Genomic DNA, 24,736 nt, shown 5'->3' with positions numbered 1-24,736 from the left:
CATTTTCATTTTTTCTGATAAGTACAACAGTAAACTCAAGCTTGTTGTTTGGTAGCGGTCCTATAGTAAACAAGCTTTTTACCATCATAGGCAAAATTCTTTCCATCCAACTCATTTTTGTAGGTCTCATGCACTCTATCAATCACTTTCCTTCCAATACCCTTACCATCCACATGGCAACCGTCTTCATATGAAAGAGAAATGCTATAATGGTAGAAGTGTCCATCAATACTCCCACACTCACTTTGAATTGCTCATCTATATCCTGTCAAGTAAATACTGCAAGTCCCCTTTGTTATTGTAGAACAACTGCTTGGCTTCATTTCTCCATTGATCCCATATTTCCTTTAACTCCTGGAGATTATTTTGCGCCACGCTGATGCGAGTGTAACCCCATAATTCTGATGTGTATCATTCAGCATTTCCTTTGACCATTTATGGATGTTAACGTTGCCCTCCATTCTATCAAGAAGTCCATTCTCCATAATAAAACTTTCTAACTTAGAAACTGACCGTGAATCGATACCTTTTAAATGCAAAATGACATGCACAAAAGAAAGAAAACAGTCAGTATCATATGATATTAATAAACACAAAGATAACCTAAGTATAATTCTATCTATATTGAGCTCTTACGGTTTTTCTATATGTGGTTTGTTTCTAAAGTTTGAGGTACCCGAACCAGCAGATTCCTCGATCCTCACCCATTATAGGCTCATTTGAATCGAGTTCAGTTCAGGGGAATACATTTCCCTATGGCTACACGGAGATGAAAATCTCACGAAACCATAGGTATAGATGTATCCCGAAAGTGATCACTATCCTGCACGGAGGCGAAAACCTCACGAAAGCGTAGCTTCTCACTCTCACTTAAAGGTGTGACCACAACGGTCATGCAAATACAATGCGTATCAGAATATAGCAACACATGCAATAATACAAACACATGTAATGCAAAGAAGATTAAATTTTAAAATTTTAAATTTCCGATATTAAGACAAGAGATAATCAATTACACGGCTTGACTCTCTTATTAGTCCCCAGTGGAGTCGCCAAGCTGTCGAGACCATTTTTAAATCGAGTTTTGGAAAATGAGAATCGACTTTAAGAAAAACGAAAACGGGAGAAGCCACCAATCTTTTTAGGTGTGATTGGATCACCTTATAAAATGTTTTGTTTTAAAACATTAATTTTGGTCTACTAAAGTCGAGAAAATGGATTCGGGAGTCGGTTACGTACGAGGAAGGGTTAGCACCCTCGTAACGCCCAAAAATTGGTACCTAATTGATTATCAAGTGTCTTTAATGTCGAAAATTTGAAAGTTTTAAGATGTAAACCTCTTTTAATTAGAATGTCTCAATTTTGAAAATTAAGGCTCACTTATTTCAAACAAGTCAAAACATCACATCCAGTAAGTTAGGACGCAACATTTTAAAACCTTCGAAACTAAGCTCGTCTTTCGAAAATTTCTATCTCGAAACAAACAAAACACCATATCCAGTAAGTTAGGACACTATGTTTTGAAATCTCGAAATAATTGTTTAAGTTTTAAAAACTCAAAATCACTTAGAAGGGTGCTTGACTATTCGAATTCAACGAGAAAAGTCGCAACCTAGTAAGTTAGGGCACTACCTTTCTCGAAGTTTCCAAACATCAAGCATTGCCTTTTATTTTTTTTAAAAAAAAAACCTTGGAATATTATTTTAAATGACGTTTTAGGATGACATATTAATGCATCATGAAGCATAGATGTACAAAATATTCTAACATTTCCATACAAACATAAATAATATCATTAAGATAAAACTAAATAACATGAACATGCGTTTAATGAAAAATCATACTAAGGTAAATAATAAACAAATAAAAACATGAGTAAACTAAAAGGAAAACATAATACATGCAAAAATTATACAACAATATATATCATAAAATAGCAAATAAAAGAAATAATTAAACATAGCATATAAAAAAATGAAACTATGCACAAATAAGATAAATGACATACACTAAAAAAATGAATAAATAGAACATTTACAAATTATGAAAATATAATTCAATAGTTCAAAATACATGAAATGATAATATAATATATATACATGCATAGAAAATATATATTTGAAAATAAACTATATAAAAAGGTTAAATATTATAATATATAAAATACATAATCAAATGTATAAAAGATAGGAATAAATATACATATTTGAAAAATGAAGAAATTAAAATAAAAAAAGGTTGAAAACCTAAGATAGACGAAGAATAAAATAAGAACAAACCACAGAGAGTAAGAACGCAAGAGGGAGAGAAATTTGAGTGAATGCTTTTAAGAATTCTTATTGCTTCCCAAAACTCAAGTGATTTACAATGAAGGGAGAGGCCTCTATTTATAGTTGAGCCTCCCCAAATCTAACGGTACAGATCAATTACATCAACGGTTAAGATTAAAGGATATCTACAAATTAAATCTCCAAGATTATAAGATCATATCTTCAAGATTGCATATCATATCATATCATATCTAAGATTGCATATCCTTAAAGATTATATTTCCATATAAGTCAAGCTTGTAGATGGACCTTAAATCTTTTCAAGTAATGGGTCATTCTGATCGGGTTAAATTATATTTGTAATTTTGGACTGAACTTGGACTTCATTTTTTTTAGGGTTTATTATATTTTTGTTTTTGGACTTATTTCTGGGCCCGAGCAAAATTGAGTGTCTACATTACCACTCACTCATTATTTCATTTTAATATGTTTTATACATTCTTATTTCAATATGCACAATTTATTATCTCCATTATATAAATAATTATAGTGCAATAGAATTGTTAATCTGAATTATATATGTGTTTAATTTTTATTTTACTCACAATTTAACCTAATTTTTTATTTAATATCATATATATTTTATGTTTCATTATGGTTAATTAGTTTCAAATCATACATTTTATTATTTATTATATGTTATTTTTAAATACATATTTGTGTTCTAAATCTGTGCTTTTTACACACATACACTTGTAACAGGATTTTTAATTTAAATAATATATGTTAAAATAATAAATAATGAGTCTCACGTGTTCTGTTGTATTTTTAATTTTTTATATAATTTACATTTTTATAAAAAATAATATTTGATCATATATGTTCATTTTTAATTTTAAAATAAATAATTTAAAATTTTTATTTTACAAAAGAAACATTTAATTACAAATTAATCTTTTTATGATTAAAAACATATTGTAATTCGATTAAGGCGGAGTTTAGGCTTTGTCGAATTTAAATTATTTTGATTTTCTTTTTCAAAATTGTAATTTTGGATAAAACGGATTGGTTTTATTTTGGATTTTTTTATGTTGATTTTCAATATTTATTCTACCTCTTTTGAGTGAGTAGATCTCTCGTGGGATGGATTGAGATTAAGCCGTCATTCAAATTTTGTTCTTACCCCTTCGTTTGCCTGCTCAAACTTAATATGGAAGCTTGAATCCATTATTTATTTAAGGAATACAATAATATTTAATTCTTATATTTAGTTTTTTTTTGGGTGAAAAACATAGAAATAAAATTACATCAAGATAAATTGAACAAAAGTATCATTAGTCTTATCTTGTCAAATGAGCTTTAAAACTTCATTCGGGCCCTATTATAAACCTGAAGTCTTGAATTCGCTAGACTCAGTTTCACCAAACAATCAACAACTTTGTTAAAATCTTTAGGGACATATCTGATGCGCTATTGCCCTTCAGTTCTCATGATTCTTTGAACTCTTCTAAGCATAGTAATACCAGAGTCTGTCATCATATTTTCTTGTAACGACTTGGCAACCTCCAGATTATATGTCTGAATCGTGGCCCTTTTAAAACCTTTGCTAAGCATCACCAGTAAACCATCTAAGATTCCCCAAAGTTTCGCTTCGAAGATTAAGCATCATCCCAAACAATGATTAAACCCCAAGAATCCAATTCCCATGTTGATCGTATAGAACACCCCCCCAAAAAAGTACTTCAATCACCACTAGTAACTGCCATTAGTGAACAAATTAACCTACGTATTGGGCATGGGTGTTTGAGAAGCAATCGTTGGCAGGGAATGCTGGTTGCCTCTATGACTGAGATCGAACTGCTGCGCCCAACCAATAGAAACCTTAACAGTTTCAAGAGCCGTCCAAGTGATGCCTTAAAAAATTAACAGGTTCTTGTTTTTCCAAAAACGCCATGCAATTAGACTGAAGAAACAACACCAAGAAACCCCTGATTCAGATAATCGCACCTGTTAGCAAAGATTAGAAGTTAACCAATCCTATAAGGACTCGGAGACTAAGTGACTTTGCCTATCGATAGGAATGACTTGTAAGCAAGCTTCCTTTATAGCCAAGCAATCTCTAAGAGCATGAAGAGTATCCTCAATTTCAAAACCGCAAATAGGACAAGAGCTACTATGGTCGATTCCTCTCCTAGAATGCTCCAAATTATTTAGGAGCCTTTGCTTAGAAGCTAGTTAAAGGAAATTTTTTACTCTCTGTGGCCCTTGATACTTCCAGAAGACATCCTTAGTGTTCCAAGAGTATTCCTTAAGAGACCAAAAGGCATTATTTACCGAAAAAGATCCTGAAGTTGTAAGCGTCCAACTAATTCTGTTGAATCTCAAAAGGGATGAGGAGGGGGAATACAAACTATTGCTTAATCACCTCCTCGGATAACCAAACACAAAACAGACTAAGGTCCCAACTACCATCTGGCATAACCATATCACTAAGATTGCAATCCAAATCAAGGTTAGCATGAGAAGGAATTTGCGATATCAAAGGACCTACCGACAGAATTCAAGAATCTATTTAACAGTGGATACTTTTCCCATTACCAACTGACCATGCTAAATTCTCGCGAAATAAAGGTCAAACCTTAGATAAAGACTTCCAAAGATGTGAGCCATGGCACTTAGAAATGGATTCAAGAAGTTGTTCTTTCATGCCATACTTCGCTCGAAGGACTCAAACCATAAGGTGTTCTCCTTAGTCACTAAGTTAAACCCAATCTTCATGAGGAATGAGTTATTTTGGTCCCGCAAATGATGAAACCCAAGACCACCACGTGGTCCTGGTTGACAAATAGAGTCCCACCCAACGAGAGCCATCTTTTTCTTATCTCCTGAACAGCCCTAAATAAATTGACGGGTTATCCGTTCAATCTCATCATAGACTCCCTTAGGAATCAACATCGACTACATGAAATAGTTGGGAATTGAGAAAAGGATAAACTGAGCTAACATGATCATGCCAGCTATGGACAACTTCCTTGCTTCCCAACTTTGGAGTTTTTGTCTCACCTTTTCCACTACAAAATTTAAGGTACCAGTAGTGGCCTTGTCATGAAGAAGAGGCACCCCAAATAAGATCTGAGATTCTCGACTTCTTGAAAACCAAGCACTTCACTAATTCGGAAGCATAAGTCCTTATCAACCCCTTAGAAAAGAAGATATTACTCTTACAATCACTGATTCAATAGCCAGAAAATTCACAAAAACCTTGTAAAACTTCTTTCAATAAACGAACTTTTCCCAAATCTGCTTCACAAAAAATAATTAGGTCGTCTGTGAAGAAAAGATGCGATAGACTAAATTTAGTAAATTTTCTCTTTTGATTTTTATTTTTGTTTACATTTCTCGTGAAATTTCGCACCTCTTATCAATTTTAATAATATATGTAAAAATAATAAATAAATAAATAATGGGTGTCACAATTTTTTTTTTACTTTTTATATGATTTACATTTTGATAAAAAAATAATATTTGATAATGTATATTCATTTTTTTTATTTTTAAATAAAGTTGATAATTAGTTACAAATTCATCATTTTATGATTAGTTTGATTAAACTCAGAGTTTTTACTATAAATTATTTTGAATTTGAGTTATTTCATTTTTATTTATTTTATTTCTCTAATTTGCAATTTTTGATTATATCTAATTTGGATCTGTTGTATTTTTGTGTTGATTTTTAGGGTTTATTATACCTCTTCCGGGTGTGAGTAGATCGGATGGATATCATGTTGTGATTCGAATTTTTCATTATCCATTCCCTTTATTTTACCTGCTCCACTCAATTCCAAAGTTTGAATTTATTATTTACTTAAGAAACAATTTGATTTTGAATTTGATATTTTTTTAATATGAGTCTTTAATTTTTTTTTATATTTGTCTTGGAATTTGGTATTTTCTTTTAATTTGCTCATTAAATTCAGATTCTTTAATATGTAATGATGTTATAATATAAAATTATATCACGTTATCACCAAAACATTTAAAAAATATATAAAAAATTATAATCTTTTTAGTTTTTAAATATTGTCCGTACTTTTTTAAATTTTATATAATTTTAAAAAATCAAGTGATGATGTAATTTTATATTGCTCATTAAATATTTTTTAGTTCACATTAATCTTGAAACTTAACAACTCTTTTTAATCATGATATCACATTTTTGAAATTCATACGGAGATCAAATTAAAAAGAGTTGTAAAGTTTCAAGATTAATGTGAACTAAAAAATATTCAAAGATGAAAATTCTACAAGTTCTTGGACTAAATAATATTTTAACTCCTCTCATGAGAGCAAAAAACAAATTTCGTAAATAATAGTTAAAAGCCCCCTTATGAGGGAATTATTAGATACCTTAATTATGAAAAAAAATAAAAAAATATTTTTATTAATTTTCTTAAAAAATTAAATTTAAATAATTTAATTTTAATTAAGTATCTAATCATTCAAGCTAGATGGGAGTAAAACTTACATTATGAAACTTTGATTGATCCGTTATAAATAACCAATTCAAACAAACAGGCGCAAATTCAGTTGGTGGAGCGGTCAAATAGAAGAATCGATAATTATCTACAAGGATCGAAAACCTCATGTCCTCATCACCAGAAAATATCTTGATCTTAAAAAGAAAAATGAAAATCTCCGACCAGAATGTTCCCGCAACTTCCGGATCCCACTTTTTTCTTTCTGGAACCCTAGAATTGGATCCTAAAATTTCCCAATTACCCGTATATATTTCTCTTTTGCCTCAATGCGTAATCAACCCGTCAACTGCAAAATCCCCCAGCATTATTTCCATCACAAAGAGTTAAACAAGAATCTATCAAGAAATTTCCTGTCTATTCCATCAAAATCCGAATAATGGACTTCCCTTTTGCCCAAAATCCATTCGATGCGTCGTTTCGCCCCCGCTATGGGAGAAGCTTTAGAGGGATCCCGGTTCAGGTAATGCCCGAGGCGTCGCAGCCTCAGTCTCTTAAACCCAAGATTGTATCCATCCCCGTCCAATTCGTCGGTTCGGAGCGAGGCAGATCCGACTCGGCAATCAAGATCCAGAAGGTGTTTCGAGGATTTCTGGTAAGAAAAAACGTGAAGAAGATCATGGCAATAAGGGAGCAAATGAATGACATCGAGCGTAGTGTCTCCAAGACAGAGACTGTGGAATTGATTCGGAATGACCCAAAGCAGAGATTGAAAGTGAACGAGAATCTGATGAGCTTGCTTTTCAAATTGGATTCTGTTAAAGGAGTGGATTCTTGTGTTAGGGATTTCAGGAAATCCGTTATTAAAAAGGCGATTGCGTTACAAGAGATGGTTGACGGCATTATTTCTGGTAACCAGTTCGTGGATTCCAGCAAAAATGCGGAAGTAATTGACCAAAATCAAGGTATTATCGATTCTTCAGATAAAAGCAATCAAATTTTAGAGTGGGAAGCAACAGAGGATGCTGAATGTGTGGCTAATTTGAGTGAATCGGAAGGAAGTTTTACTGTTGCAGTCGGAGGTAATGCGGAGAAGATATTGGAAAGCAGTGGGAATGAGAGTCAAAGCAATTGGTTAGGAGATGAAGAAGGTGAAAATAGAATAGGGCAGTCTGATAATAATAGGAATGAGATATTAGAGAGGATAATGGAGGAGAATGAGAAGATGACGAGGATGATGGAGACATTGTCCGAGAGAAACGAAATGCAAACTCGGATGCTGAGTCCTTGACTCAAAGGGTGGAGCAGCTGGAGAAAGCATTCTTGTGTGACAAATTGAGGAGAAAGAAACGGAGAAGTGATGAGAAATCACAGGATATCAGAAAGTACGGAGGGAAGAGATAGGGGCTTCCTTTTCTTGGAATTAAAATTTATGCATGTTCTGTCCCGAAAGATTGCTCTCTTTGTTCCAAAAAATCAAGAACGAAACATTGAATACACACACTAGAATATCATGTCTTATATCCAACATCATTTTTTGGCATCACATATCCCATGTCTTGAATCCAAAATCATATCTTCTAACTCAAGTAAACCGGGCTTATTGGGATCCATCTAGAGTTTACAATTCCCTTGTTACTTTTATAAGTAATATATTTTCAGAAATAATATTTAACTTTTGGAAAATAAAAAGTTATAAAATCAAAAACTCGTAAATGATCGAACTATAAAGATATAAGCCTAAAATCAATCTAAATCTGAAAATTAATTATTTTTCTATCACACACAAGTGACACCAAGTGCTAGAAATAGAGAGACTCAAAAATATACAGGGCAAACATGAAAAAATTATAAAATAAAGGGGTTAAACTTAAAATGTTTATGCTAAAGTATAAATTTTAAATTATGTTATTAGTTCATATACTAAACTTAAATTGTGAACCTAGTTGTTTTATTTTAATTCCTTAATTATCATTTGGAATCTGTAATAAGTATGATAAATAAATTTACATTAGCTCCAATATTTTTTTTCAACCTTTATTATAATTTGAACTAACAAAACAGTCACTCAAGTTTCAATTTTGTCATTCAACTTTCGAAAAATAACAAAATAGACTTCCATTTTCTATCCCCCTCTTCCATCCCTCTCCCTTTTCCTTACCATCCCTTCTTTTATTCTTATAGTTTCCCTTCCCTCCCTCACATCGTCCTTTTGCTAACCTTCTTCCTTTATTATGGTTCTTTTCCTTTCCCCTATCATACCTCCCCTTTATTTTGATTCTTTAAAAAAGTATCGTTTATCAATCTGGATCCTCTTCTCTACTACACAGATGGAGATAGTCCTTACAACAATACAATTAACAAAAATTGCATTGCCCAACACACTATTAAGACCCACTTCACCTGTATTTGTCCCTAAAAATGCAGTTATATTGTAAAACACATCTGGTGCCCCATTTCCTAGTGGAAGGAGTGAAACCTTAACAATAGTTGGAGGCAACCTAAGCAGATGTGAAAGCTTCTCCAATGAACAACAAAAGTAATTCGCTACCGTGCTGCCTAACAGATAAAACAAAGCAGCAAGCCAAACACCCAATACCACATACCCTACTATTCTAAATCCTTCGCAACCACAATAGAAAAACTTAATGTAATCAAAGAATCCATCTGAAGAATATTGGGTATGAGCTTTTAAGAACTCACATGGATTAGCAAAATCCTTATGATCAAACAATCCATAACACAAAGCAGGGTTGCTCGAGCTTACACTCAAATCATTCTCTTAAGCATTCTTATCAGTTAAATTTGATGAGTTTGCATCAAGTTCACTAATTTTTCTACAAATAACACTAAAATGATCATACCCATTTGTTAGAATTGTGTGACCCAAATTCTAAGAGATTGCTTGCAAGTCAAGTTAAACAAAAATATATTTTCTTTCTAGAAGATTTAGTATTTATTAGTATAATATATTTAGCATTTATTAGTATAGTTTATTTGACTTACTAATTTAGCCTATAAATAGGCTCCTTTACAATCTTAGAATTAAGAGACACCTATTAGATTAGAACTCATAACACATTCAAAGAATTTTGTGTTTACGTTTGAGGGTTCTTTGTTTTTCGGGTTTTCGGGGTTTAGTTTTTATCTCCATCTTTTGTACTCTTCATTCTTTTGCCATTATAGTAAAATTATCTTTGCCCGTGGTTTTTTATCCTCTTTTGAGGGGTTTTTCCACGTTAAATTTGTGTGTTCATCTTCTCAATTTCTTCTACTATTTTTACTTGTTTGTTGCTTATTCGGGACGATCCTAACAAGTGGTATCAGAGCTAGTTTAACTTTCATAGATCAGCCCGTTCAGAGATGGCAGCAACAAGGTTTGAAATTGAGAAGTTTGATGGTGAGACAAATTTCAATCTGTGGCAAGTTCGGATGATGGCAATTCTAGTTCAAAATGGCTTGAAAAAGGTTGTTACAGGGAAAAAGCCTGAGAATCTAAATCAAACAGAATGGGAAGAGCTTGATGAAAAGGCCTTGTCTGTAATCCAGTTGTGCCTCGCAAATACAGTATTGCAGGAGGTATTGATGAAGAAGACCTCATTCGCCTTGTGGAAAAGGTTAGAAACTCTTTATGCGACTAAGTCTCTGGCTAACCGTTTAGTGTTGAAACAACGTCTATTTACGTTTCGCATGAACGAAGGTGAGCTTCTTAAAGATCACATCAGTCAATTCATCACTCTTTTAAATGATTTAAAGAACGTTGAGGTTCATATTGACGATGAAGATCAAGCTATGTTGTTATTATGCTCTTTACCCTCTTCATACAAGTCTTTCAGAGAAACCCTGATTTATGGCAGAGACAAACTCTTGTTCGAAGATGTGAAGGGTCATTTGCTATTCGTCCCGATTAAGCAACGAACAAGTAAAAATAGTAGAAGAAATTGAGAAGTTCGATGGTGAGACAAATTTCAATCTGTGGCAAGTTCGGATGATGGCAATTCTAGTTCAAAATGGCTTAAAAAAGGTTGTTACAGGGAAAAAGCCTGAGAATCTAAATCAAACAGAATGGGAAGAGCTTGATGAAAAGGCCTTGTCTGCAATCCAGTTGTGCCTCGCGAATACAGTATTGCAGGAGGTATTGATGGAGAAGACCTCATTCGCCTTGTGGAAAAGGTTAGAAACTCTTTATGCGACTAAGTCTCTGGCTAACCGTTTAGTGTTGAAACAACGTCTATTTACGTTTCGCATGAACGAAGGTGAGCTTCTTAAAGATCACATCAGTCAATTCATCACTCTTTTAAATGATTTAAAGAACGTTGAGGTTCATATTGACGATGAAGATCAAGCTATGCTGTTATTATGCTCTTTACCCTCTTCATACAAGTCTTTCAGGGAAACCCTGATTTATGGCAGAGACAAACTCTTGTTCGAAGATGTGAAGGGTCATTTGTTGAGTAGAGACAAACTCGACAATGAGTTTGGTTTGAATAGCAAAGCAGATAGGCAAGCTTCCGTTTTGGTAGCATCAAAGAAACGAGACAAAAGGTGTCGCTATTGTAAAAAGTTAGGTCACGTCAAAGCAGATTGTTATAAACTGCGAAATAAAAAAGCTGCTAAGAGTAACGAGGAAGATGTAGCTGGTGCTAATTTGGTCGATGAAGGTGGTGATGATTTCTTGTTAGTGTCAACGAGCGATAACTCCAAGCTTACGTCTGAGTGGATCCTAGATTCAGGATGTTCTTTCCACATGTGTCCCAATAGAGAATGGTTCTCCACATACAGTTCAGTTGAAGGTGGAGTTGTGCACATGGGAAACGATTCATCTAGTAAAATAATCGGTATTGGTACTGTTAAAATTAGGATACACGATGAGACGATTAGGACACTCTCATATGTCAGGTATGTACCTGATTTACGAAAGAATCTCATCTCCTTGAGTATTTTAGACTTGAAAGGATGCAGAATCAACATCGAGTCGAGCGACATTAAAGTATCTCGTGGAGCTCTCATTTTGTTAAAAGGTAAATGAACCGGTAATCTTTATATTCTGGAAGGTTCTACAGTGACCGGTGAAATCGGACGTCCCTCGTCCGTTACGGAGTCAAAGTCAACTCATTTGAAGCGGAGGCAACTTGGTCATAGGAGGGAAAAAGGTATGACCGTTTCGTTGAAGAGAGGTTCTCTTTTGGATACAGGTTTTGAAAAGTTAGGGCACTGTATTCGTGAAAATCAGACCCGGGTTAGTTTTGATTTGGCAGTGCACAAGTCGAAGGCTAGAAGTCTTCCAGCTTCTAAGCATAGATTCGACTCAGTTAATTCCCTGCATAGTTCAAGATAAGCCCGTGGCGGGTTTTGGCAAAGATGGCATTGAAAGAATTCGTGTCAAGGTGGAGATTGTTAGAATTGTGTGACCCAAATTCTAAGAGATTGCTTGCAAGTCAAGTTAAACAAAAATATATTTTCTTTCTAGAAGATTTAGTATTTATTAGTATAATATATTTAGCATTTATTAGTATAGTTTATTTGACTTACTAATTTAGCCTATAAATAGGCTCCTTTACAATCTTAGAATTAAGAGACACCCATTAGATTAGAACTCATAACACATTCAGAGAATTTTGTGTTTACGTTTGAGGGTTCTTTGTTTTTCGGGTTTTCGGGGTTTAGTTTTTATCTCCATCTTTTGTACTCTTCATTCTTTTGCCATTATAGTAAAATTATCTTTGCCCGTGGTTTTTTATCCTCTTTTGAGGGGTTTTTCCACGTTAAATTTGTGTGTTCATCTTCTCAATTTCTTCTACTATTTTTACTTGTTCGTTGCTTATTCGGGACGATCCTAACACCATTAGTGAAACCAGGTCCCTAAGTCGCATAGTTAATAAGCAGAGACGACTAGTGAATTGAGGGTTTCTTAAGAAATTAACCCAGATGTAGAATAGGAAAATCAAAATCAAAGCAAATAATTCATTGAAAATTCCACGAAATCTGGGATTTTTTAAAGCATAGAGATAATGATTCCTCATTGAGAAATTACTCCAAATTTCCTAGAAAGTGGAATTATACTAGGGTTTTTAGCAAAGGAGCTATGAAACCTCGGCCCTGGAATTAAGAAGAGAATTTGAATTAATAAATTCGATCACTTACCGATGGCCAAAGCAACAAAGTTAATGATTTTTTAGAGGAAGAGAAAGAGAGAATTAGAGTAGAGGGAGGGATGGTGGGAGAGAGGGAAAGAATCATATTAGGGGAAGAGGGTTAGCAAAGGGACGGTGGAGAAAAGGGAGAGGGGATGGAAAATGGAAGTCTGTAACGGAAAATGGTTAGTGGTGACTGTTTTTTTATTTTTCGAAAGTTGAGTGATTGAATTGAAACCTGAGTGACTGTTTTGTCAGTTACCCCAAAATTGAGTGATTGTTGGTGTAATTTACTCTTATAATTTTTAGCAAATTGTAAAAATATTTCTTTTATTCATTAAAAACATAAAGTTGAAGTTCAAGACAAGATAAATACAGAAGACTTTCCTTGTCAAGAGGGAAATAGATTAACCAATCATAGGCCAATTCCTTTGATAAGTACATTTTGCAATTTTGTTAGCAAGAATATGGGATTCCTAGGCAAAAATTTTTTAAGGGGTAAAAGTATAGATTTTATCATGTATAAATTTATGTTTTTATTATTTTTAAAGGGACTAAATATTTTTTTTTCATTTTTTTGGGACCAAAAGCATAATTTTATTTTATATTAATTTCTAATTTAATCATTTATAAGGGATTATAACTAAAATTTTCTTGTAACACTCCTCACCTGAATTAAACTGATATATCACAAGCAAAGAATGTCACATTTGGACACTAAAACTACTTAACTTGAACATCAATTTCAAAACTTCATTTTAACATTTTTGAGCTTATTTGAAGTTATTCAAGTCATTCCTAGGCTAACTTTAAAGTTTGGTTACAAATGGGGACCATTCTGTACCTTTTCAAGTAAAAAAAAGGTAAATAGGGCCAATGTCACAACACTGAGGGCAAAATACTCCAATGACTCCAGTGTCACATGTAACAACTTGATTTTCAGTGGTGTCAAAAAAGGCAGTTTTAGAACCCTATTTTCGTAAATTTGTCCATAAATATTAAATTAAAATATTTACGGAGTTGGTATAATAGAATATTAAAGTTTGGTCCTTCAATTTTGTCTATTAATTGTTTAATTAAGGTACAATAACTAAATTGTAAAAATTTTATCGCTATAAAATTTAAAATAGAAAAAGGTTCAAAATGGTAATTAAACCATTTTGTTTCATCAAATAGTGGAGAATGATGTTTTCTTCCACTAACTTTGGTTAAATGTGATTAAGCTTTAATTAATTTAAAATTTGATTAATTAAGTTTTTTAACCTAAGTATAAAAGGTTAAGAAAGTGGATGTTGTCATCTTTATTTCTTCTTCTCCCTCAATTCTTCATAAGAAAAACAAAAGGAAATAGGGTTTGAAGCTTCAAAATTTTGTTTGATAATTGGTGAGTTCAATTAAGTCTTTTTCTTGTAATTTTTGTGTTTTTGAGGTCATGGGAGCTTGATTTAGATAACCAAATTGCAAAACTGTTAAAGTTTTTAAAAGTTTCCATAGATGATGTCTTGAATGATGTTAAATTGTTAGATTTTAAGCTTAGATGTGAAAAAGGACTAAATTGTAATGTTTAATTGTTAGTTTTTGAACATAAAGACTAAAGTGAATAAATTGCGAAATTGATGTGAAATTTCTATAATAATAGATAGTAAAGGGTCCTTAAGAGATGTGATTGAGATCGATTTTTAAACAAAAGCTCAAAATTGAAAGATATTGTGATTTCAATTTTAACATTGCCTTTATTATTTAGACCTACTATTTCTTAGTTGGCTAAATATAACAATTATATAAAGATCAAAATGTAGATATACGTTTCTAAGAAACTTTAATCCATATGCATGCATAAGAAATATAATTGATATTTATGACTTTAACATCACAATTCAAAATGAATTATGCTAAATTCCCCTAACTTTCCTTCCTTTTTCTTAAATCGAAAGGTACGTAAGAGTTAGAAAGATTACCAGATTGTTATGTTCTCAAATGTTTATGCTAACACCTTAGATTCTTCCTTTCAAGCAACCTGTTCTTAGTTTTCCTATCTTACAGAATGAACCAGAGAAGAAGAAGATAGAAGAACAAGAGAAAAAAATGAATATCAATATGAAGAGTCCTTCCTATATATAGTCTTTGCACTACTGCTTCCCTTAATCCAAAGTTAGACAGTAATATTAATACCTTAATCATAATGTTTCCCACTAACAAAGCTCTCAGTTTTAATTTGATGGAACTAAATTTAGAATCTAACTATTTACCCAACCAGCCTGTAAGGTTCACATATTTACATTAGAACTTACTTAAACATAAAATTTTCTAATTAAGTATTCAAATTTTCAATTGTACCAAACCTTTAATATTTTCGGGTGTGGCAAGAACTTCAAGTTTAGCCTTTATCTACGCATTGAAAAAGTAACGCGTTAAGCTAGTGAAAGCTTAGTAAGTGCATCAAGAATTAAACTTACCATTGAAATTAACCAATGTTAACATATAAATACATGATTTATAGTAATATTAAATGAAATTAAATAGAATAACCATTGATAAATTGTAACAACCCAGTTTTAACTAAATCGGAACAGTGATTTTGGAACCACAAATCTGAGGTTGTAAAATTATTTTAATATTATTTTTGGTGTTTACAGTATGTGATTATATATGTGTGAAAGTTTTGTATGATAATTTTATCGTTTAAGTGGTTAATTTGACTAAAAGACTAAATCGCGTAAAATGCAAAAGTTGCATTTTATAAGTTAAAAGTGCCTATTTGCTATGAGGCATTACATGAAAGGTCCTTATGTTGATATTATACCATTGATTGTGATAATGGACATTTATGGACATCCATTATAAGTTTTTAATGTTTATTCATTAAGGTTATTATAGTAAATTGATAAATAATAGAAAATGTAAAAGAATTAAAATTTTAATAAGTTATCATATTTCTTATTCTTCAACATCCATGGCCTAATATATCATTAAAAGAGGAGAATAAGTTTTGGAAATTGCATGAGTAAATTAAGGTATGTTTTGAGCTTGGTTTTTGATGATTTCTATATTTTTGCGATTGTTGCTTTGAGTACTAGCTAGCCTATGTCTCAATTTTTTAAAGTGTTGATGATTTTTAAAGTTTCCATTGATAAGTTCTTGAGATCTTGAATGTTTGATGATGGAAAATGAGTATTTGTTGATAGATTATCATGTTTTGTAAAGTGATTTTTAGTGAAATTGTATAAAAGGGATTAAATTGAGAAAATGTGAAATGTTGTGGTTAAAAGTGTGAAATAAATGAAAATATGGTCTGTTATGGAGCCTATAGAAATTCGGCTAGCATGTATTTGAAAAAAATTGTGTAATTTTGTGTATTTATGAAATAAGGACTAAATTGTAAGAAATGTGAAAGTTCGGGGTTAAAGTGAAAAAATGCCTAAATATGTGTTTGTGGACTAAATAGAATGTGTTGATGAATAAAAGAGTTAATTTTGAATGTATATAGATCAAGAAAGAAAGAAAACGGATTTAGATCGAGGAAAATCGAAAGTTGACGAATAGTCGATTCCGCTTGTTTATTCCGAACACGAGGTAAGTTCATATGCAAATAAATGTCTTTGAATTGAATTATATATGTTTTATTATCATTGAATTGCTACGATGTCGAATGAGCAAATACGAGCATGAATCGACGAAGTTACGACATCCAAAAGTCCCGTACGAACCTTAAGAATAGTATAGGATACGAATGTCATGACATTAGGTTATCAAGATGTGATTACATGTAAGACCATATCTGGGACATTGACATTTTATTGAGATTACGTGTAAGACCATGTCTGAGACATTGGCATCGTTAATCGATTTCGTGTAAGACCCTATCTGGGACAGTGGCATCGATATGTGATAACATGTAAGACCATATCTGGGATATGGCATTGTACAAGCTTACGTGATTTCCAAGTATCTTTAATGATTCTGAATGGTTTAGCGGGAAAAGTCAAGTCGAGAAAGAATATGTGAATGAGCTAAGTGACTCAGGTACGTACAAAATTCATACGAGTATTAAAAAGGGGAAATATTTGATGAACTCGATTAAGACATTGAACATATGTTTATTGAGAAAGGTTTGTGAATTTGAATGAGATTAGCCATGTTAAGCATATTTGAATTGATATGTAAATGTTCATGTGATAACTTCATTTGTATATGGCTTACTAAGCTTTTAAAGCTTACTTTGTGTGTTCTTTCCATGTTTTATAGATTATCGAAGCTAGCTTGGACTCGGGGATCATCGGGAAATGTCATCACACTATCGATCATCTCTTTGGTACTTTTCAAGCTTTGTATATATGGTATATGACATGTAAAGGCTAGTGTCATCTTGGTATGTTTTGAGTTGTGATTATAGCCATGAGATTTGGCTTGTAAATGTTGGAATATGGCTATTTAAGTTGGCTTGAATTATGTGTTTGATAAGTGATATATGTGATGTATATAATGTCCTAAGTGTTGGTTTGTTTGGAATGGTTGTATGGATGCTCTTTTGGATAGTTATATGTTGTGGTATTATTGCTTGGAAATTTGGTATAGTGATGAATTGATACGTTTGAGAAGAATGATTTGGTTGATAAAAAGGTGAGAAAATTCATTTAAGAGTTATGTGAGATTGATGATTGTGGTATATTGATTTGGTATGTTTTAAATATGGAATTTAGTAGTTGAATTGATTGATGATAGATGGTATGATATGTGTGTGAAATGGCATGTTTTGGCTGCCTATATATGTGTTGAATTGATACCATTTGATGGCTAAGTGTGTATGAGATGAGGGTGACAAATTGGCTTTACAAATAGCCTATTTTTGTCCATACGGGCAGAGACACAAGCGTGTGTCTCAGCCGTGTGCAACACACGGTCATGTTACACAGCCGTGTGTCCCCCTGGGGTACCCTTTCAAATTAAGTCAGTATACACTATAGTTTTGATACGGCCTAGGCACACGAGCATGTCTATTGGCCGTTTATGGCACACGGGTTTGACATACGGGCGTGTGGTCGACTGTGTGGCCAAGTCAGTAACCCCCCTTAGATTTCACACAACCTGACACATGGGCGTGTCCTCGGCCATGTGGTGTAAGTTAGTATGTATGCCCTGTTTTCACACAACCTATGACACGGGCGTGTCTGGTAGCCGTGTAAGGCACACGGCCTGTTTACACGGGCGTGTAACCCTAAAATCAAAGAAAATTTTTTAAGTTTTCCAAAGTTTACAAATGTTATCGATTTAGTTCCAAACCTCTTCTAAGCATGTTTTAAGGTCTCGTAGGACCTTAGAAAGGCAATATGATTGAGATGAATGGATTTTAATTATGAATGCATAAATGTATATTAATGATGTGTATTATCCGGTGATGGCTCATAACCCTATTCCGGTGACGAATACGAGTTAGGCGTGTTACATAAATTTCAAACTAACATCTTATAAGTTACTTATCAATTCCACTAAAAAGTCCACTTGCCGTTTAAATATTTAGCTCAATTATAGACTCAATAGAACATGTAGGATATGCGGAATGAGCATTGTATCATTAGCACAACGTGTATACGCTATCTTACACTGAAGTGTAAAGTTAACGAAATGCACCAAAGTGCCATTGTGACTAGGCCCAAAGTGCAATATCACTGGATTGTACTGAAATGCCACTATCATTAGTGCGCATAGAAATTTCTTAATGGCATGTCATCTATATCCTACTAGTTCACATATTGTCTACATGGACATTTCATACTTAAATTCATTACATTCACTCAACAATTAAAAACAATTCAAATTTTACATTTTTTACATTTGAGTCATTATTTACATAAAATTCAACAATTATCAAAATATTACTTGACATTTAATTTACTATCATTTAACACTTCATTTAAGTTCTATATCTAACCGTTTTATTTCACTTATCAAATTTTTATACACTTTGCAGTTTACTCCTCTTTACATGAAATACTCTACATATAAGTTATCCATTTTTTATTGAAATTCACCTTCTATCACCTTTATTTTTAAATAAATTTCATAATAGCTATCAATATTTTCTTATATAGATTAATCACATAAGTATTACTATAGCCAATGTAACAAGTTTTGTTTTATTAGGTAAAGTAAAATTCTTGAAGTACTTATAATCAAGTGTTTAGATGAGTTTCCTTCTTCTTCGTTCACTCTTTAGCTACTTCTTTTCCCTTATCACCAACTTGAGATTCACCTTCTTCTCTTTTTCTTCAAATTCATAAGAAAAATATACAAGATTCAACATAAAAATAATAATCAAATAATATTTCCATGCACTTTTACTTGAAATAAACATAATCATTATATTAATTCATAAAATTAAAAATGAAAACTTATCATACTTACCTTAAACTTTTATCCCAATCCCTAACTTCGCTTTTCTCTCTCTTCCAATGTATGCAATAGCTGTTTTAACAAGAAACTAAGCTTGCTATAAGATTACTCTATTGATTTCACTAAGAATCTACGGAAGAAATTGAAGGAATCAAGCTTGGGATGATGGGAAAGGGTGAAAATGACTAAGATGGAATGAAATGAAAGTTGGTTCTCATGAACAATGGTGATTGGCGGATGGAAATAGATGGAAAATTCTACAGTTTTCTATTATAAAAATCTATTAAATTTAATAATTAAAATATTTAACTTAAAAATCTAAACATTATCATATTCATCTAGTGGCCCACAATAAATTTCAATTCTCATCCACACTTCATAACACTCTCTTGGTTAAATTTCACTTTTAGCCCTTCCTCTTTTTCCATCAATCTAATTCAATTATTTATATATTTTTATTTTTCACACTTTTTCCCAACACTTTTCACACTATTACAATTTAGTCAATACCTCAAATTAATTTCTCTCAATTTACAAGTCTTTTTTATTCTCTATGATATCCAACTACCTTTTGTATTAACATTAATGATTTCTAATCATATACTTTGAAAATTCTAACACGTGCAAATCTCGAAATAACATTATTCTCATCTCAGGAGGTGTTAGGGATATTATATTTCCATTTTTGAGGGCTCAAGGCCCTGCCTACCCTCTTATATTCGCCCTCACTAACTACCAACTAGATCTTGGGAGAAGGGAATGTTGAGATAGCCTCTCAAATATCAGCCACAATTGCGGAGAGCTTCCAAGCAACTAACGTAGTAGGCGACTTGATTTGCTCAATCACTTTTTTAATGTCGAATTATTTAAACTTTAATTATATATTAAATTGATCTCTCCACTAGCTTAACACATATTTTTAATAGATTGCATATGACATGAACTCTTGAAAGAAATAGTAAACGATTGAACAAGTAGAAAAGTTTCGTTGAATTTACGCATTGGAGCAATAGGTGTTTTCTTGATTTAATGATTGGTTTGGGTTAAGTTAGTCACTTTGGATATCTATTTAATTGGATTAAATGATGAATCTAAAGCGAAAATGATCATCTTATCTAATTATTTGGAATGAAATAAAATCAATAAAATAAAATAGGACTAAAATTAATTAAGAGTCTAAAATACATTTGTGACCCTTAAAGTGCCTAAAAAGAGGTTAAAGAAAGCTCACAAGTAAGGAAAGAAGCCTTGTCGCTCAAGCAAGCAAGGTAAGACTATAGGACTCCTTTTCTAGGACTTTGTTGCCGCTCATATGGTATTTCTAGCCTATTTTATTGGTAATTTCAAATAATTAAAACTCCCATAAACTCTTTATAAATATCTTGTGTTAGGTGAAGAGAGAATACTGATCGAAATTCATGAGTTGATGAAAACTAGAAACCTTTAGTTGTCAATTCGTTTATTCGACTAAAAAAATAGTTTATTTGAAATGGTTTTTTATGGAGTTCTAATTGAGTATTTATATTTGTGTCTGGAATAATGCTAACACATCATGTGATCCGTGAGTTAGAAAATAATGAAAAAATTTTAATCGATTTAAAATAAAGATTAAAGTTATATGAGAATAAAAAATTATTCTAGTAAAATTCTTTAGGGTCAACGGATAAATTTTAATCTTGGAAAATTTTAAATGAAAAAAAGTAATCCCATAGGATCATTAATATTAATTTACATGGTTTTTGGAATGGAAATTCTCACATTAAACCGCTACCATACCAACAAAACGATAATATCTAAGAAATTAAGATGATAATAGGATAGAGCACGACCATAAAAACTATTTTTTTTTAATTTTTTTATAAAAATATTTCAGGTATATTGAAATTTTTCTTTAATATATATTCCTACTTTTAATATTTTTATCAAATAAGTCAATTCATCAATTTTTATCAACCTATTTTAATCAAACTAAATATATATTAACATTTATTCATTTAAATAAAGAGGTTTAATGGGAAACTTAGGGAAAAAGGCTTTTTTTTTTTGCAAAGTAGATAATATTCTTCTCATATTTAAGGAAATAGATTGATTTTGGAGAGAGAAATAAAATATGCATCCTGCAAGAAATGTTTTCAGCTGGTGTGTCGTTAAGCGCTTTTACAAAACGTGTTTTTTCTTTTGCCATATCAGTTCCTTTAGTCAAATGATTAAATGTTAGTGTTTTCATCATTTAGTTTCGGGTTTGATTTTTCTCCTACTCATATTTATATTTTTTATTAAGTTATTTATATAAATAAATGAGTTATTAATTAAAAATATTTTAACATAATAATATATATAGTTATATTTTTATTATATAATTACATATTTATTATTTTATTTATATAAATAAAAGCGTTATTAATTAAAAAGATGAATTAAAAAACTTGAAAGCAATATATTTATTAATTAAAATTTTAAAAAAAGATTAAAATAACATGAAATAAAAAATAGAAATATGAGTAGGAGAAGAATCAAACCCGAGACTTAAGGTTAAAATTATTAACATTTCACCATTTAACCAAAAAAAAATTAATGTATTAAAAAATCCATTTTATAGGAAGTGTTTTCTGACACTTCAGTTGTCTTTAAAATCGACTTATTTCTCTAAATATGAAAAATAAAAGCCTACTTTGCAAAAAAAAAAAGAGTTCAGCTTTTTTATATATTTATTAATTAAAAATTTTAAAAAAGATTAAAACAACATGAAATAAAAAATACAAATATGAGTAGGAGAAGAATCAAACCCGAGACTTAAGGTTAAAATTATTAACATTTCACCATTTAACCAAAAAAAATTAATGTATTAAAAAATTCATTTTATAGGAAGTGTTTTCTGACACTTCAGTTGTCTTTAAAATCGACTTATTTCTCTAAATATGAAAAATAAAAGCCTACTTTGCAAAAAAAAAAAGAGTTCGGCTTTTTTCCCTAATTTTCTCAAGTTTTATATAATTTACATTTCATGAAAATAATATTTGATCATATTCATACTAGTTATTAAGTCTTTTATTGAGTTCGTGTTCGTCATCAATTTGGTCTTAAGGGAATTACAAAAAAATGTATTTTTTATTTACAAAGTAAGTTATATGATTATATGAGTGTTTTTGTTTTTTCTATTTTTATAAATCAATAAAAAATTATTTATAATGAGATTTAAACTAAAGACACCATGCATATTTTTTTTTATTTACCATTTGAACAAAACTTTTTTGTTAAATGAAACTTTAATATGTATTAATATGTATGTTTGTTATATACATTTTTTTATATGTGTGTATATTAATAATATTATTGATTAAATTAATATTACAAATCAATTCGATACTAATTAAAGATTGAAAATAAAACAATGATAAATAATTATATTAATTTAATATTTTTAATTTGATGTGTTTTATGTTTAAATTTCGTTTTACTCAAAATTTAATTTAATTTAATTTTAATAATATACATATTTGATGTATTATTAATTAATTTAAAATCATATTTTTTATTATTTACGGTATATTATTTTTATACACTTTAGTATTTTTAAATATATAATTTTTACACGTGATAAGATCTTTTTATATTCTTTTTAATTTTTAAATAAATAACCTAAAGTAATAAAATTTAACTCATTCGAACAAACAGGCGCAACTGCCGCTGTGGGAGCGGTCAAATAGAAGAATCGATAGTTACCGAGAAGGACCCAAAACCTCAGCTGCTCATCCACCAAAAAGAAAAAATCTCACCCGCTTATTGTAAGCGGAACAATGAAAAACTCTGACCAGAATGTTCCAGCAACTTCCAGATCCCACCTTTTTCCTTCTGGATCCCTGGAATTAAATCTCCCATGTTCCCCTATATATTTCTTTGCCGCCTCATTGTCTTATCAACCCATCAAGATCAAGTGCAAAAAATTTCTCCCAATTTTACTTTTAATCACCAGGTGTTAAACAAGCAACAAGAAAAATTCTGTCAATTCCATCAAAAGCCGACTAATGGACTTCCCTTTTGCCCAAAATCCATGGGATTCGTCGTTTCGCCCTCACTATGGGAGAAGCTTTAGAGGGATCCCGGTTAAGGTCGTGCCCGAGGCGGCGCAGCCTCAGTCTCATAAGCCCAAGATGGTATCCATCCCCGTCCACTCCGTTGGTTCGGAGCGGGGCAGGTCCGACTCGGCAATCAAGATCCAGAAGGTGTTTCGGGGATTTCTGGTAAGAAAAAACGTGAAGAAGATCATGGCAATAAGGGAGCAAGTGAATGACATCGAGCGTAGTGTTTCCAAGACAGAGACTGCGGATTTGATTCGGAATGATCCAAAGCAGAGATTGAAAGTGAACGAGAATCTAATGAGCTTGCTTTTCAAATTGGATTCTGTTGAAGGAGTGGATTCGTGTGTTAGGGATTTCAGGAAATCCGTTATTAAAAAGGCGATTGCGTTACAAGAGATGGTTGACGCCATTATTTCTGGTGACCAGTCCTTGGATTCCAGCAATAACGCGGAAGTAATCGACCAAAATCAAGGTATTATCCTTTTTTCTGATAACTGCAATCAAACTTTAGAGTCGGAAAATCATGAGGAAGCAACAGAAGATGTAGAATGTGTGCTTAATTTGAGTGAAGCGGAAGGAACTGTTGCTGTTGCGGTCCAAGGGAATGACGAGGAGAGTAGCAATGAGAGTCAAAGTGATTCGTTTGCCAATCATGTGGTAGAAGGCGAAAATGGAACGTGGCAGCCTGATAATGGGAAGGAAGGTGCGGAGGAAAGGAGAAAGGAGATGTTAGAGAGGATAACGGAGGAGAATGAGAAGATGATGAGGATGATGGAGACATTGTCTAAGAGGAACGAAATGCAAACTCGAACGTTGAGTGCGTTGACTCAAAGGGTGGAGCAGCTAGAGAAAGCATTCTTGTGTGACAAATTGAGGAGAAAGAAAAGGAGGAATGATGAGAAATCACAGGATATCAAAAAATGTGGAGGGAAGAGATAGATATATATATATGATTGACAGCTTACTTTCCTAGGAATTGGTTCTGTCCTGTAAGCTATCATTCAATATAATGCAGGCTTTCATTCCATGTCTTCATCTTAAAAATGAAAAGAAAATATTTTCTTTAATGGAGTAACAAGATGTAAATCGAGTTTTGCTTCTTCACGTTGCAGCAATTCAGAAATACCACTTACTTACAATCTCGTATCTTTTTGCGTAAGCTCTTCTAATTGTCTTAGCTACCTATGAGCCTCCTTAATCTTTTCGGCAGCAATTTAAACAATGTACAGAAAATCGTAATTGATATGAAATCAGGGATGGCTAAGGAATTATAATGATAAAATTTACATCTTTGAGAAAAATATTTCCTCAATGAAAAACAAAGTAAAAATTTATATGAAAGTTTTTCCAACATTCTACTAGCATTCATAAAAAGCGAGCAAGTTAGA

General features: G+C 31.9%; 2 protein-coding genes across 2 annotated transcripts; both read left to right on the top strand.

Annotated features, from left to right (window-relative positions):
• Window positions 1-7,097: 7,097 nt before the first annotated feature.
• On the top strand, window positions 7,098-8,082 carry LOC107887739 (BAG family molecular chaperone regulator 6). The gene has a single exon (XM_016811971.2). It carries the CDS (start codon window positions 7,185-7,187, stop codon window positions 8,034-8,036), a length of 852 nt encoding a protein of 283 aa, XP_016667460.2. The 5' UTR covers window positions 7,098-7,184; the 3' UTR covers window positions 8,037-8,082.
• A 14,869-nt stretch (window positions 8,083-22,951) lies between these two features.
• LOC107886709 (BAG family molecular chaperone regulator 6) lies at window positions 22,952-24,484 on the top strand. The gene has a single exon (XM_016810758.2). It carries the CDS (start codon window positions 23,295-23,297, stop codon window positions 24,285-24,287), a length of 993 nt encoding a protein of 330 aa, XP_016666247.1. The 5' UTR covers window positions 22,952-23,294; the 3' UTR covers window positions 24,288-24,484.
• The last annotated feature ends 252 nt before the right edge of the window (window positions 24,485-24,736 follow it).

The sequence above is a fragment of the Gossypium hirsutum genome, chromosome A03, assembly GCF_007990345.1.
Source record: "Gossypium hirsutum isolate 1008001.06 chromosome A03, Gossypium_hirsutum_v2.1, whole genome shotgun sequence".
NCBI lineage: Eukaryota > Viridiplantae > Streptophyta > Magnoliopsida > Malvales > Malvaceae > Gossypium > Gossypium hirsutum.
The sequence above is the reverse complement of the archived record's forward strand: the minus strand, read 5'-3'. Positions and strand labels throughout refer to the sequence as shown.

Coding starts and splice junctions, on each gene's coding strand:
- LOC107887739 (XM_016811971.2), top strand. CDS start 7,185: ATGGACTTCCCTTTTGCCCAAAATCCATTCGATGCGTCGTTTCGCCCC.
- LOC107886709 (XM_016810758.2), top strand. CDS start 23,295: ATGGACTTCCCTTTTGCCCAAAATCCATGGGATTCGTCGTTTCGCCCT.